The sequence below is a fragment of the Moschus berezovskii genome, chromosome 24 (assembly GCF_049115385.1).
Source record: "Moschus berezovskii isolate FMDL1 chromosome 24, NW_MosBer_1.0, whole genome shotgun sequence".
Lineage (NCBI taxonomy): Eukaryota > Metazoa > Chordata > Mammalia > Artiodactyla > Moschidae > Moschus > Moschus berezovskii.
In genome coordinates this window covers 53,898,114-53,911,351 of record NC_142483.1, presented here as the reverse complement: position 1 = coordinate 53,911,351, position 13,238 = coordinate 53,898,114, and the positions used below count along the sequence as shown (strand labels likewise).

Genomic DNA, 13,238 nt, shown 5'->3' with positions numbered 1-13,238 from the left:
TTTCCCAACACAAGCCCTACCATTTCGCACACCTTATTCCACCTCTAAGTGGCTTGTAAATCATTTGCAAGGCGAGGTAGCCCCTTCCCCCAGCTCTAGTCATCCTAACAGTGGGGCGTATTTTACAGCAAAACTGTAGCCCTCAGGAGCGGCCCGCGGGGCCGAAGCCTGCGGGGCCGCCCTCCGTCGCCCGCCACCGCGGTGGGCAGAGGCCCGCGGGGCTCCATGGCGCGGGCAGAGGCCCAGGGTCGCGCAGGCCTCTCCCAAGGAGACGGAGGCGTCCGCCCGCCCGCCCCCAGGCACTGGTACCTCATGCTGTAGGCGCCGGCGCCCAGCTCCTGCCCGATGCCCGAGAGGCTGGCGTCGAAGTCGTGCACCAGCCCGGACTCTATCACCTCGTCCATCTTGAGCACCCAGGCCATCTTCCGGCCTCGCCGCCGCCCGGCGCGCGGCGCGGTCTCCGCGAGCGGGGCGCAGGGGCCGGAGCTCCGCGGGCGCGTCCTGAGGGAGGGCGCGGGTGAAGCCTCCGGCGGAGCGGCGAGTGGTCACCAGCGGCGGCCCGGGCGGCGGCCGGGATGAGAACAGCCGGGGCCGCGCGGGCAGGGCACGGCGAGCCCGGCGAGCAGCTGCAGCGGGAGCGGCCAGGCCGCCGGCAGCGCCTCCCTCCCGCGGGCGCCGGCCCCGGGCCTCATGCCGCCGCCGCCCACCCCCTGCGCCGCGAGCGCTAGCGCCGCCGCTGCCGCCGCCCGCCCCGCCCCGAGGCCCCCGGGCGCATCCTCCCCGGGAACGCGCGGGAGCGGGAGCGCAGCCCGCCCGTCACCCTACCGCCGGCCTCGGCCCCCGGCCCCCGGCCCGCCCGCCCCGGCTCGAGCGCCCCGCCGCCCCGGCCCACCCCGCCGACGCCGCCCCGCCGGCCCGAAAGCTGGCTTCTGCACGGCTCCTGCTCGAGCGCGCCCGCCGCTTCCGCCTCCCGCGGCCCCGCCCCGGCCGCGGCCCCGCCCCCGCGCTCGCCCCGGGCCAGGCCCGCCCCGCGCCGCCAGGGCTTTCGCTGCACTCCCGACACTTAGCTGTGAAGGAACCGCTCGGCAGCGTCGTGCGGCCCCGCCCACACGGCAGGGTCCCGGCCTCCGCGGCCCGGCGGCCTCCCTGCACGCCAGCCCGGGAAGAGGCGGAGCCAGAGGGCCGCCCGTTTCCGCACAGCCCGAAAGGCAGGCTGATTGACAGGCGACCTGAACAATAATGGCGAGCGCCTGACCGCGGCTCCCGTGAGTCTCCGTGCCTCTATACTGAACCACCAATCAAAATCTTCTTCCTCTTGGGCGGGTTCTAGGACTGAATTTGCTGCCAAAAGAGAGAATTCACTGGGCCGTACTGGAGGAAGCCGCCCTAAACCCCGCTTCTGGAGGTTCTTTGACCTTCTGTGGTCTTTGTGGGTATTTTCTGGGTTTTGCCCACTCTATAGATGAAGAGAGTGGTTATGCGTCTCAGCCAGTAGGGGGCTATTGGCTGTTCAGCCCCCTGTGTGGGGGCTGAGCGACCCGTTAGGCGGAAAGTCTTGATTGACGTGAGTGCAAGCCAATCAATGCTCCCGAGAAAGGGCTCCGGAAAGTTACCTCGACTACTAACTACCCTGAGCAGTTCGGCGAGCTCGAGTTAGAGGGGTTCGATCTCAGGCTGTTATGCTATTGTTACTGTTCATGGTTCTGGAGTTCACTGGACATAGGAGTATTCCCATCCAGGGTCTTTCCTGTCGAGTCAAGGATACCCATATTCATGTCTATTGCTGATGCTGACTGTGGACCCGGACCTCGGTTGGGCTGCTGAAATACCTACACGTGGACTTTCCGTGTGGTCTTGACATCCATACAGCTCGGCAGCTGGAATCGAAAAGCAAGTTCCAAAAGACAAGTAGTAGAAGTTACTGGTGTTTTAGGACAAAGACTCTTTGCTTGAGCGAACTTTAGTCAAACTCCCAATCTTCTCCTGTCCTATCTGTAAAATTCAGGTCTAGCAGGAAGGAGTTATTTTCAGTTCAGTTCAGTTCAGTCGCTCAGTCGTGTCCGACTCTTTGCGACCCCACGAATCACAGAACGCCAGGCCTCCCTGTCCATCACCAACTCCCGGAGTTCACTCAAACTCATGTCCATCGAGTCGGTGATTCCATCCAGCCATCTCCTTCTCTGTCGTCCCCTTCTCCTCCCGCCCCCAATCCCTCCTAGCATCAGAGTCTTTTCCAGTGAGTCAACTCGTCGCATGAGGTGGCCAAAGTATTGGAGTTTCAGCTTCAGCATCAGTCCTTCCAATGAACACCCAGGATTGATCTCCTTTAGGAGTTATTTTGCTGCTGCTGCTGCTAAGTCACTTCAGTCGTGTCCGACTCTGTGTGACCCCATAGACGGAAGCCCACCAGGCTCCCCCGTCCCTGGGATTCTCCAGGAAAGAACACTGGAGTGGGTTGCCATTTCTTTCTCCAATGTGTGAAAGTGGAAAGTGAAAAGTGAAAGTGAAGTTGCTCAGTCGTGTCCGACCCTTAGCGACCCCACGGACTGCAGCCTACCAGGCTCCTCCATCCATGGGATTTTCCAGGCAAGAGTACTGGAGTGGCTTGCCATTGCCTTCTCCGAGGAGTTATTTTAGGAACCCTTTATTTCTGTATCTGATCAGATTCCTTAGTCTCCACCATCACCTAGATAATATCTGATCACTCTCGCCTGCCTTCAACAAGAAACCTATTAGGTGGGTTCATCCAGAAACCCCCTTACCCTTTATGTTTCCTCTTCATAATTTTCCATCCGCTGACCTCTGCCCTCCTCCTTGGCTCTAAATTCCCACTTAGCATGCTGTATTTGGGTTGAGCCCAGTCTCCTTGGGCTTTCCAGGTGGCGCTAGTGGTAAAGAATCCATCTGGCAATGCAGGAGAAGCAAGAGATGCAGGTTCAATCCTTGAGTTGTGAAGATCCCCTGGAGTAGAAAATGGCACCCCACTGCCTGGAAAATTCCATGGGCAGAGGAGCCTGGTGGGATACTCCTTGCACTGAAAAGAGTCAGACATGACTGAGCACACATGTCCCAAGATGGCAGTCACAGCTCTAGATATTACATCTATTTTGGGGCTTCCCAGGTGACTCAGATGGTAAAGACTCTTCCTGTAATATAGGAGACCCGAGTTCAATCCCTGGGTTGGGAAAATCCCTTGGAGAAAGGAATGGCTACCCACTCCAGTATTCTTGCCTAGAGAATTCCATGGACAGAGGAGCCTGGTGGGCTACAGTCCATGGGGTTGCAAAGAGTTGGACACAACTGAGTGACTAACACTTTGACTTGTCTCGTTGAGCCCAGTCTCCCCAACTGCAAAATTCCATTGCAGTGGTCCCTGTACCTATAATCATGGTCCATCCATCTTTAACAATTATCATTGATTTTTTTTTTTTCCTTAACACTTAAAGCCTGGGACCAGAAACTGATACAGAATCTTTATTCTGCATTGTATTCTATTAGTCAAGCAGCCACAGAATCAGATTGATGGGCAGAGAGTTAAATCATTTGAAGATCATGTCTTAAAACTTCCAGAATCACCCTCTGGCCACAAATGTTTTGCATTCTTTCCACATGCAGCATAAACTCATCTTCTCCGCAGGCCCATGTAAAGTTCTCATTCCATTACAGCGTTAAGTTCCAAAATCTTGTGAGGTCCTGGAGCAGATGAGGCTCTTGGATGTAGTTTCTTGAGTATAATTCAAGTGGTTCCTCTCCATGTGAAGTTCTGTGAATTAAAAAGACAGCAGATCTGCACCAATCACTACCACATTTGTAGTGAGCAATGATGAGAGATGCACAGGAGACTGTGCCTCTATAGGCATTTCCCTTCTAAAAGGACAGCAATAAAAGGCACACAGTAGTTACTAGTTCATAAAAACTTTGGAATCTAACTGGGTAAATACTGTCGGTTCCTTGATTAGGACTCTGTCAACTTCCTGGGAATACTCAGTGGCTCTTTTCTCCATCCATTGGGCTCTTGGCTGCACCTTTTGAGTTATCCTCCCACTTCCATAAAAAGTAGCCCATGTTTATAGCTAAATCGTTTTATCAGCTGCTTCCTGTCCATAGTTGTGCAGAGGTCTGAAGACTTCTCTTCATATTGTACTGTCCCTGTCCCTTCCAATCTAAGCTGATACAATTCATTTTTAAACTTTGTAGGTCTTTTGAATCAATTTATAACCTACTCCAATAAGCAAAAACTGCACCAACACATTGTGGGGGGAGGTGCAGCTTAATTGTATTGTTCTGGTTCAGTTTCTTATAAAGTCACAGTCATGACTTTAGCTCAGGCTGCAGTCGTGAAGGCTTAACCAGGAAGGAGGATCCACTTCCAAGCTCACTTGCATGACTGTTGGCCAGAAACCTCAGCAACTCAACGTTTGGGACCACAAGGCTGCTTGTCGTTGTTGTTCAGTCACCCAGTAGTGTCTGACCCTCTGCAACCCCATGGACTGCAGCACACCAGGCCTCCCTGTCCCTCACCATCTTCCGGAGTTTGCCCAAGTTCACGTTCAATGGATTGGTGATGCCATCCAGCCATCTCATCCTCTGATACCTTCTTCTTCTGCTCTTCATCTTTCCCAGCATCAGGGACTTTTCCAGTGAGTTGTCTGTTCACATCAGGTGACCAAAATACTGGAGCTTAGGCTTCAGCATCAGTCAATACTCAGCATCAGTGAATATTCAGGGTTATCTCCCTTAAGATTGACTGCTTTGATCTCCTGGATATCTAAGGGACTTTAGGAGTCTTTTCCAGCACCACAGTTCACAGGCATAAATTGTTTGGCGTTCTGCTTTCTTTATGGTCCAGCTCTCACAAACATATGTGACCACTGGGAAGACCATAGCCTTGACTATACAGACTTTTGTTGGCAGAGTAATGTCTCTACTTTTCAGTACACTGTCTAGGTTTGTCATCACCTTCCTGCCAAGAAGCAATTGTCTTCTGATGTCATGGCTTCAGTCACCATCCACAGTGATTCTGGAGTCCAAGAAGAGGAAATCTGTCACTACTTCCATCTTTTCCCCTTCTATTTGCCATGTAGTAAGGAAAAGGAGTACGTCAAGGCTGTATGTTGTCACCTTGCTTATTTAACTTATATGCAGAGTACATCATGAGGAACGCTGGGCTGGAGGAAGCACAAGCTGGAATCAAGATTGCCGGGGGAAATATCAGTAACCTCAGATATGCAGATGACACCACCCTTATGGCAGAAGGTGAAGAGGAACTCAAAAGCCTCTTGATGAAAGTGAAAGAGGAGAGTGAAAAGGTTGGCTTGAAGCTCAACATTCAGTAAACAAAGATCATGGCATCTGGTCCCATCACTTCATGGGAAATAGATGGAAAAACAGTGGAAACAGTGTCAGACTTTATTTTTTTGGGCTCCAAAATCACTGCAGATGCTGATTGCAGCCATGAAATTAAAAGACGCTTGCTCCTTGGAAGGAAAGTTATGACCAACCTTGATAGTATATTAAAAAGCAGAGACATTACTTTGCCAACCAAGGTCCGTCTAGTCAAGGCAATGGTTTTTCCCGTGGTCATATATGGATGTGAGAGTTGGACTGTGAAGAAAGCTGATCGCCAAAGAATTGATGCTTTTGAACTGTGGTGTTGGAGAAGACTCTTGAAAGTCCCTTGGACTGCAAGGAGATCCAACCAGTCCATTCTAAAGGAGATCAGTCCTGGGTGTTCATTGGAAGGACTGATGCTAAAGCTGAAACTGCAATACTTTGGCCACCTCATGCGACGAGTTGACTCACTGGAAAAGACTCTGATGCTGGGAAAGGTTGGGGGCGGGAGGAGAAGGGGACGACAGAGAATGAGATGGCTGGATGGCATCACCAACTCTGTGGACATGAGTTTGAGTGAACTCTGGGAGTTGGTGATGGACAGGGAGGCCTGGCGTGCTGTGATTCATGGGGTCGCGGAGAGTCGGACACGACTGAGCGACTGAACTGAACTGAACTGAATGGGGCTGGATGCCATGATCTTAGTTTTTTTAATATTTAGTCTTAATCTGGCTCTTTCACTCTCCTCCTTCACCCTCATCAAGAAGAGGCTCTTTAGTTCCTCTTTGCTTTCTGCCATTAGAGTGGTTTCATCGCATATCTGAGGTTGTTGATGTTTCTCCTGCTTATCTTGATTCCAGCTTGTAACTCACCCAGCCTGGCATTTCTTATGATGTTCTCAGTGTATAGGTTAAACAAACAGGGTGACAGCAGACTCCTTTGTTGCTTGAGTGTCCTCAAAACATGGCACTGGCACCTCCTGAGAGAGCTAATTCTTAGATATGTTGATAAGGAGTCCAGGACCCTCAGGAGGAAAGGGTCCAGGGCTCTCATGGAGGAGAAAGGGGTCTAGGCTCTCAAGGAGAAAGAGACAAAACCATCTTTTGAAGGGACGAATGTCAAAGAGTTGGTAGATGTATTTTTAACCAGAAGAGCCACATTCATCATTATCACTTAATAGGTTTTTGAAGGCACTAAAATAGAAGAATTAGATCAGAAATTGAAGGTATAAAAATGGAAAGAAGGAGGTTAAAATTATCACTGTTTATAGACTATGTGCTTATATATATATCTGAAAATGTCACGGGAGGAGAGTTAAAATTTAATAACACGGTGGCATCTAGGAACTAACTTATGAAGTGTAAAGAATTATGTGAGCAAAGATTTTTAATTCTGATGAACACAAATGTACATTGAAAATTGAAAACACTACAGATGTGTCCAGTTACTCAGCAGTGTCCGACTCTTTGTGACCCCATGGATTGTAGCCCACTAGGCTCCTCTGTCCATAGGATTTTCCCAACAAGAATACTGGACTGTGTTGCCATGCCCTGTGCCAGGGGATCTTCTGGACCCGGGGATTGAACCTGTGTCTCCTACATTGGCACTTTACCACTAAGGCACCTGGGAATCTAAAAATACTACATCCAGTATTATAATGGTAGTTCTCCATAAGCTAACAGTAAATTTAATATGATTCCAATAAAAATAGTAACCCATATTTAACTGGACAAGCTGATTCTAAGATTAATATGGGAAAATAAATAAGCAAAAATAGCCCCCCACACTTGAAAAAGTCAAATGAAAATATTTATAAACCTAAATATTTATAAACACGAAAAGAGTGTGCATCGGTGAATGGATAGATAGATAAGAGAAGAGAATGAAAAATCTAGAAACAGATCAATATGCATATGGAAACTTAATATGCAATAAAAACTGGCATCTCAAATAGTGGAAGAAAATGGAACATTCAGTAAATGATATTGGAATCAAGTTAACCATCTGAAAAACATACCAAAATAAATTATAAGTGGTTTCATTTTGTTTTTTCCAAAAAGATTGGAAAGGATGGAAAGCAAAATCGTAAAACACTAGAAGTAAATATGAGAACATAAAAATCTTAGATATTCAGAGAGAACAAGGCTTTTTTAATTATGACTCAAAATCTAGAAATTTTAAGAGGTGGATAATATTTGACAACCTAAAAATTATACTTTTCTTCCTAACAACCACTGCCATAAGCAAATTCAAAGGAGAACAGGAAAATACTATTTAGGACTTAGATCACAGACAAGAAGTTTTATTTCCCTAATACATATAGTTCCTATAAATAGATTAAACAAAGTACTGTGATACTGGCCTTTATACACTACAACTCCAAAGAATACACAAATTGGGAGTAAGTCTTTAGGATATATCCATACAGAAAGTTTCATTGAAAAGAGCAACTAAGTTGAAGGGCTACTTCTTGCAGGACAACCTAAAAACCTCACCACTAGAATTTTATGTTGCCAGTAATGGTGAAGATTAGCCATGTCTGAAGAAAACTTTGTTCTTGTAAAGTGGTGGAAGCAGCTGATGCAGCTTTCAATAGAAAGGACCACTATAGCTATAGTCAGTGATCCCATACCTATCATTTTCTCTCAATTAGATGGGACCCTGGGGATCAGCTGAGGAACAACTGCTCTTAGACAGCCTTTATCCAGTCAGAACTTAGTGGCAGCTAATGGCCAGGAAGACAGCTGATAAACAGGAAGGACAAGCTGCTGATGTAGAAAACCAGATCTTTAAGCAATGTTCACATTTGAGTGCTAGGTTAAAAAGTGCTACCTGCTTGGAATTCTGCACAGCAATTAATTTTTACTTGAGAAAAATGAATGATAGATAATAGCATGATTTTCAAATGCCCACAAGTTAGCATGATTTTGAAATGCTTCTGTGTGATGGGTCCTGGGCTTACGCTTAATCATTTCAAAATATGCATGCTTTCAGACTCTTTGTTAAGCGGTTAATGGGGGCTAGTGAGTGAATGCTTGTGTCCCATCAAAATTCCAAGTGATAGTATTAGAAGGCAGGGCCTTTGGGAGGTGATGAGCTCATAAGGTCCCACAGAGCTCCTCAGCCCCTTCTGCTATTTGAGGACACAATGAGAAGTCTGCAACCCATAAGACAGCCCTCTCCTGTCTATGCTGGACCAATATTCTCAGACCTCCAGCCTCCAAAACTGTGAGAAATCAATCCTGGTGTTTATAAGCCACCCAGTCTGTGGTATTTCATCCTAGTAGCCTGGAGAGACTAAGACAGTGGGGTGCTAGGTGTCCCTTTGGGACATTCTGAGGTTTTGGAAAAGTTACTGAGCTGCAGTGTCAGGTTTTGCTGTACAACCAGCCATTTCAGAATTTACTGGCATAAACAACCAGCATTTACTTGGCTCATGCTTCCTTCTGTGGGTCAACTAGCTGGGCTCAGTTGGGCAACTGTTGTGAGCTCAGCCAGTCTTCCTCATGCCACTGCAGTAAGCCGTGGGATGACTTTGCTGATCTTGGCCCTCTCTCTCCCACATCTGGGGTTTGGCCGGGACAATTGGGCTGACTTGAGTTTCAATGTATGGCTTCCCTCTCTCCTGCAGATTAGCCCTGCTTTATGCCCATGGCAGTTGAATGGGTTCCAAGAGACAGTATAAGGACTTGATCAGCCCAGAACTTGAGCACCATCATGTCTGCTGAAATCTCTTGGCCAAAGCAAGTCATAAGACCAGCCCTCGTCCAAGAGATGGGGTAACAGACTCAACCTATTAGCAGGAGGCGATGCAAAATCACAATTATGTGGATATAAATGCTGACAAGGAGCGAAGATGATTTTTACTTGCTGATTCTTAAAATGCTTCAACGTAATAAAATGCACTTTTTTTTTTCAGATTCTGTTAATAGGGGAAGGATTGGAAAATTGTGGCCATTTTTGTAAAAAACAGAGATAGCGAGGGAACGTTTCGATGAGCACAATAAAGGACAGACCAAAAAGAAGCAGAAGATATTAAGAAGACGCAGCAAGAATACACAGAAGAACTGTAAAAGATCTTCATGACCCACATAACCACAATGGTGTGATCACTCACCGAGAGCCAGACATCCTAGAGTCTGAAGTCAAGTGGGTCTTAGGAAGAATCACTTTGAACAAAGATAGTGGAGGTGATGGAATTCTAGCTGAGCTATTTCAAATCCTAAAAGATGATGCTGTGAAAGTGCTGCACCCAATATGTCAGCAAATTTAGAAAACTCAGGAGAAGGCACAGGACTGGAAAAGGTCAGTTTTCATTCCAATCCCAAAGACAGGCAACGCCAAAGAATGTTCAAACTATTGCACAATTGCACTCATCTCAAATGCTAGCAAAGTAATGCTCAAAATTCTCCAAGTGAGGCTTCAACAGTACATGAACTGAGAATTTCCAAATGTTCAAGCTGGATTTAGAAAAGGCAGAGGAACCAAAGATCAAATTGCTAACATATATTGGATCACAGAAAAAGCAACAGAATTCCAGAAAAACATCTACTTCTGCTTCACTGACTATGCTAAAGTCTTTGACTGTGTGGATCATAACAAACTGTGGAAAATTCTTGTAGATGGGAATACCAGATCACCTTACCTGCCTCCTGAGAAACCTGGATGCAGGTCAAGAAGAAACAGTTAGAACCACACAGGGAACAACAGACTGGTTCAAAATTGGGAAAGGAGTCAAGGTTGTATATTGTCATCTTGCTTATTTAACTTATACGCATTAAAATCATGCAAAATGCTAGGCTGGATGAAGCACAAGCTGGAATCAATGTTGCCAGGAGAAATATCAATAACCTCAGGTATGCAGATAACACCACCCTTATAGCAGAAAGTGAAAGAGAGTGAAAAAGCTGGCTTAAAACTCAACATTCAAAAAAACTAAGATCGTGGCATCTGGTCCCATCACTCCATGGCAATAGATGGGGAAAAAATGGAAACAGTGACAGACTTTATTTTTGGGGCTCCAATATCACTGCAGATGGTGACCGCAGCCATGAAATTAAAAGATGCTTGCTCCTTGGAAGTGGAGAAAGGCAATGGCAACCCACTCCAGTACTCTTGCCTGGAAAATCCCATGGACGGAGGGGTCAGTCCATGGGGTCGCTAAGAGTTGGGCATGACTGAGGCGACTTAGCAGCAGCAGCTCCTTGGAAGAAAAGCTATGACCAACCTAGACAGCATATTAAAAAGCAGAGACGTAACTTTGCCAACAAAGGTCTGTCTAGTCAAAGCTAAGGTTTTTCCAGTAGTCATGATGTAAGAGTTGGACCATAAAGGAAGCTGAGTGCCGAAGAATTGATGCTTTTGAACTGTGGTGTTGGAGAAAACTCTTGAGAATCCCTTGGACTGCAAGGAGATCCAAGCAGTTCATCCTAAAGGAAATCAGTCCTAAATATTCATTGGAAGGACTGATGCTGAAGCTGCAACTCCAATACTTTGGTCACCTGATGGAAGAACTGACTCATTGTAAAAGACCGATGCTGGGAAAGATTGACGGCAGGAGGAGAAGGGGACAACAGAGGATGAGATGGTTGGATTGCATCACCAGCTTGATGCATATGAGTTTGAGCAAGCTCCAGGAGTTTGTGATGGACAGGAAAGCCTGATGTGCTGCAGTCCATGGGGTCGCAAAGAATTGGACGCGACTGAGTGACTGAACTGAACAGATAGGAAGGAACATATCTGAAATAAATACTTCAAGTCAGCTGCACAAAAAACTAGTAAAATTTGTTCCTGAAACAGTTAACAAATATGCTCATTGTGAGGTTGGTGGATAACAATATAATTAGGTAGGATTTGATAAAAGCCCTTTGCCTTTGAAATGAGAATGTTAGAACTTCCCTGGTGGTCCAGTGGCTAAGACTCTGCTCCCAGTGCAGGGGGCCTGTGTTTAATCCCTCGTCAGAGAACTAGAACCCAAATAAGAGCATGCAACAAAGATCAAACTAATCCTGTGTGCCGTAACAAGACCTGGTGTAGTCAAACAAATATTAAAAAATAAAGTAAAATCAGAATGTTACCTTCCCGGTTCTGTATTTGCATGGGAGAATGCCCTTCAACCAGACTTGGAGAACTGGAAGTATGTCACTAAGAATATGAACACCGTGTATTGAAAGAATTCACAACCACAAGGAAGGGTCAGGTACTCTTCTGAACGTGAGACAGTAGGTTAGACAGTGGAGCTAGATTTGGATTTGAACTCCAGCTCTGCCAGTTATTATTGTGTGATCTAGGACTAGTTACAAAACCTCTCTTTACCTCAGTTTCTTCATGTGTAAGATGGAGATAACAGTATATGTTCTTTATGGAGTCGTTAGAAGATTAAATAATACATTGATTGAGCTTGAAACTCTGCACAGTTCACGATAAGCATTATGTGTTTGCTCTTGTGTGTAATCTCCAAAGAGTCTCTGACATATCCCATCAACAAGAATGAGCTGACTACTGTGCCCTGGATAAGCAGGCAATCCAAGCGCAGACATCCCTCATGGTGTCTTTGACTATGTCATAAAACCAACAAAGGATGAAATGCTATTTGACCATATGTCAATGTGGACAGTTCTACAGCTTATAGCCAGTCATTTCACTGAGATGCCCCAGACACATGACAGTTTCTTGACTGTTTTACTCAATGATGAATGACAGAAAACATTTTAACCTAGAGAACTGTATGGGTCTAGTAATCTATATGCTTCCAAATGCCCTTTATCTCAAAAAAAAAAAAAAAAAAACCACAAAAAACAGAACAGGTAATTTTTTTTCCTCCTAGGCAAATTTAATATTATGCTTCTCCAAATTACCTTAACTCTTTCTTATTTTTTCTGTATGTATTTAAAATTTGTTAAACCTATAGGAAATTTGAAAGAACACGAAAATGATCACCTATGTATTCTTTAGTGATATATGACTATTGTTAATATTGTATTTGTTTTTTCTCTTTATCCACCTATTATTTGCTTAAACGTGTGAAATTAAGTTGCAGATTTCATGACATCCCTACGTAAATACTTCACAATGTATTCTAAGAGTAAAGAAATTCTCTAACAGAATTACATCCCCTAATTTCATCCTCTAATGAATTACATTACATCTTCATTACATCCCCAAGTTTTTAATTTCAATTAAAGAAGTTTTTTCTATTATTATATATCATTAATGTATACTATTTTATTCATTTCAGAATCTCTCCATTTGTCCTTAAACTGTTTATTATAGTTTTTTCTTTAATCCAGAATTCAATTAAAGGTCACAATTGCATTTTAGTCGTCTTTTTTTTTTTTTGGCCATGCCAAGACCATTGCGGGATCTTAGTTTCCCAACCAGGGGTTGAACCCAGGCCACTGCAGTGGACCGCCAGGGAATTGCCAAGCAACTGCAATTTTGGAGATGTTTGCTAAAGCAGTTGGCATGTCTGTATAACCACATGTCCAGCTCCCTGTATTAGCTTCCTAATACACTGTAACAAATTCCTGGGTGATTAAAATAATACAAATTTATTATCTCACAGATATGGAAGTCATAAGTCTGAAATAAGTATCACTGGACTAGACTTAAGGTGTTGGCAGGGCCGTGTATCTTCTGGACGTTCTAGGGAAGAGGCTGGTTCCTTGCCTCTTCCAGCTTTGGAGACTGCCGGCACCCCTTGGCTCTCATCAGTCCAACCTGTGGCCATCACATCTCCTTCTCTGACTCTGACTCTCCCGCCTCCTTCTTTCATTTATGATGATTACATAGGGCCCACTTCCAGGATAATCCAGGGTACCCACCCCAGCTCAAGATTTTTAATCACGCCTGCAAAGTCTCTTTTGCCATATAAGGTAACTTATTCACAGCTTCCCAGAACTAGGACT

At 45.7% G+C, this 13,238-nt stretch overlaps 1 protein-coding gene across 4 annotated transcripts in view; it reads right to left on the bottom strand.

The window, feature by feature from the left end:
- Positions 1-643, bottom strand: part of UBP1 (upstream binding protein 1) — a 62,803-nt gene extending 62,160 nt beyond the window's left edge. For all 4 annotated transcript variants that reach the window (XM_055414717.2, XM_055414719.2, XM_055414720.2 and 1 more), the window contains exon 1: positions 310-643. In XM_055414717.2, the coding sequence (XP_055270692.1) occupies positions 310-422 (113 nt within the window). In that variant the 5' untranslated portion in view covers positions 423-643. The remainder of the gene's footprint in view (positions 1-309) is intronic.
- Between the last annotated feature and the right edge of the window lie 12,595 nt (positions 644-13,238).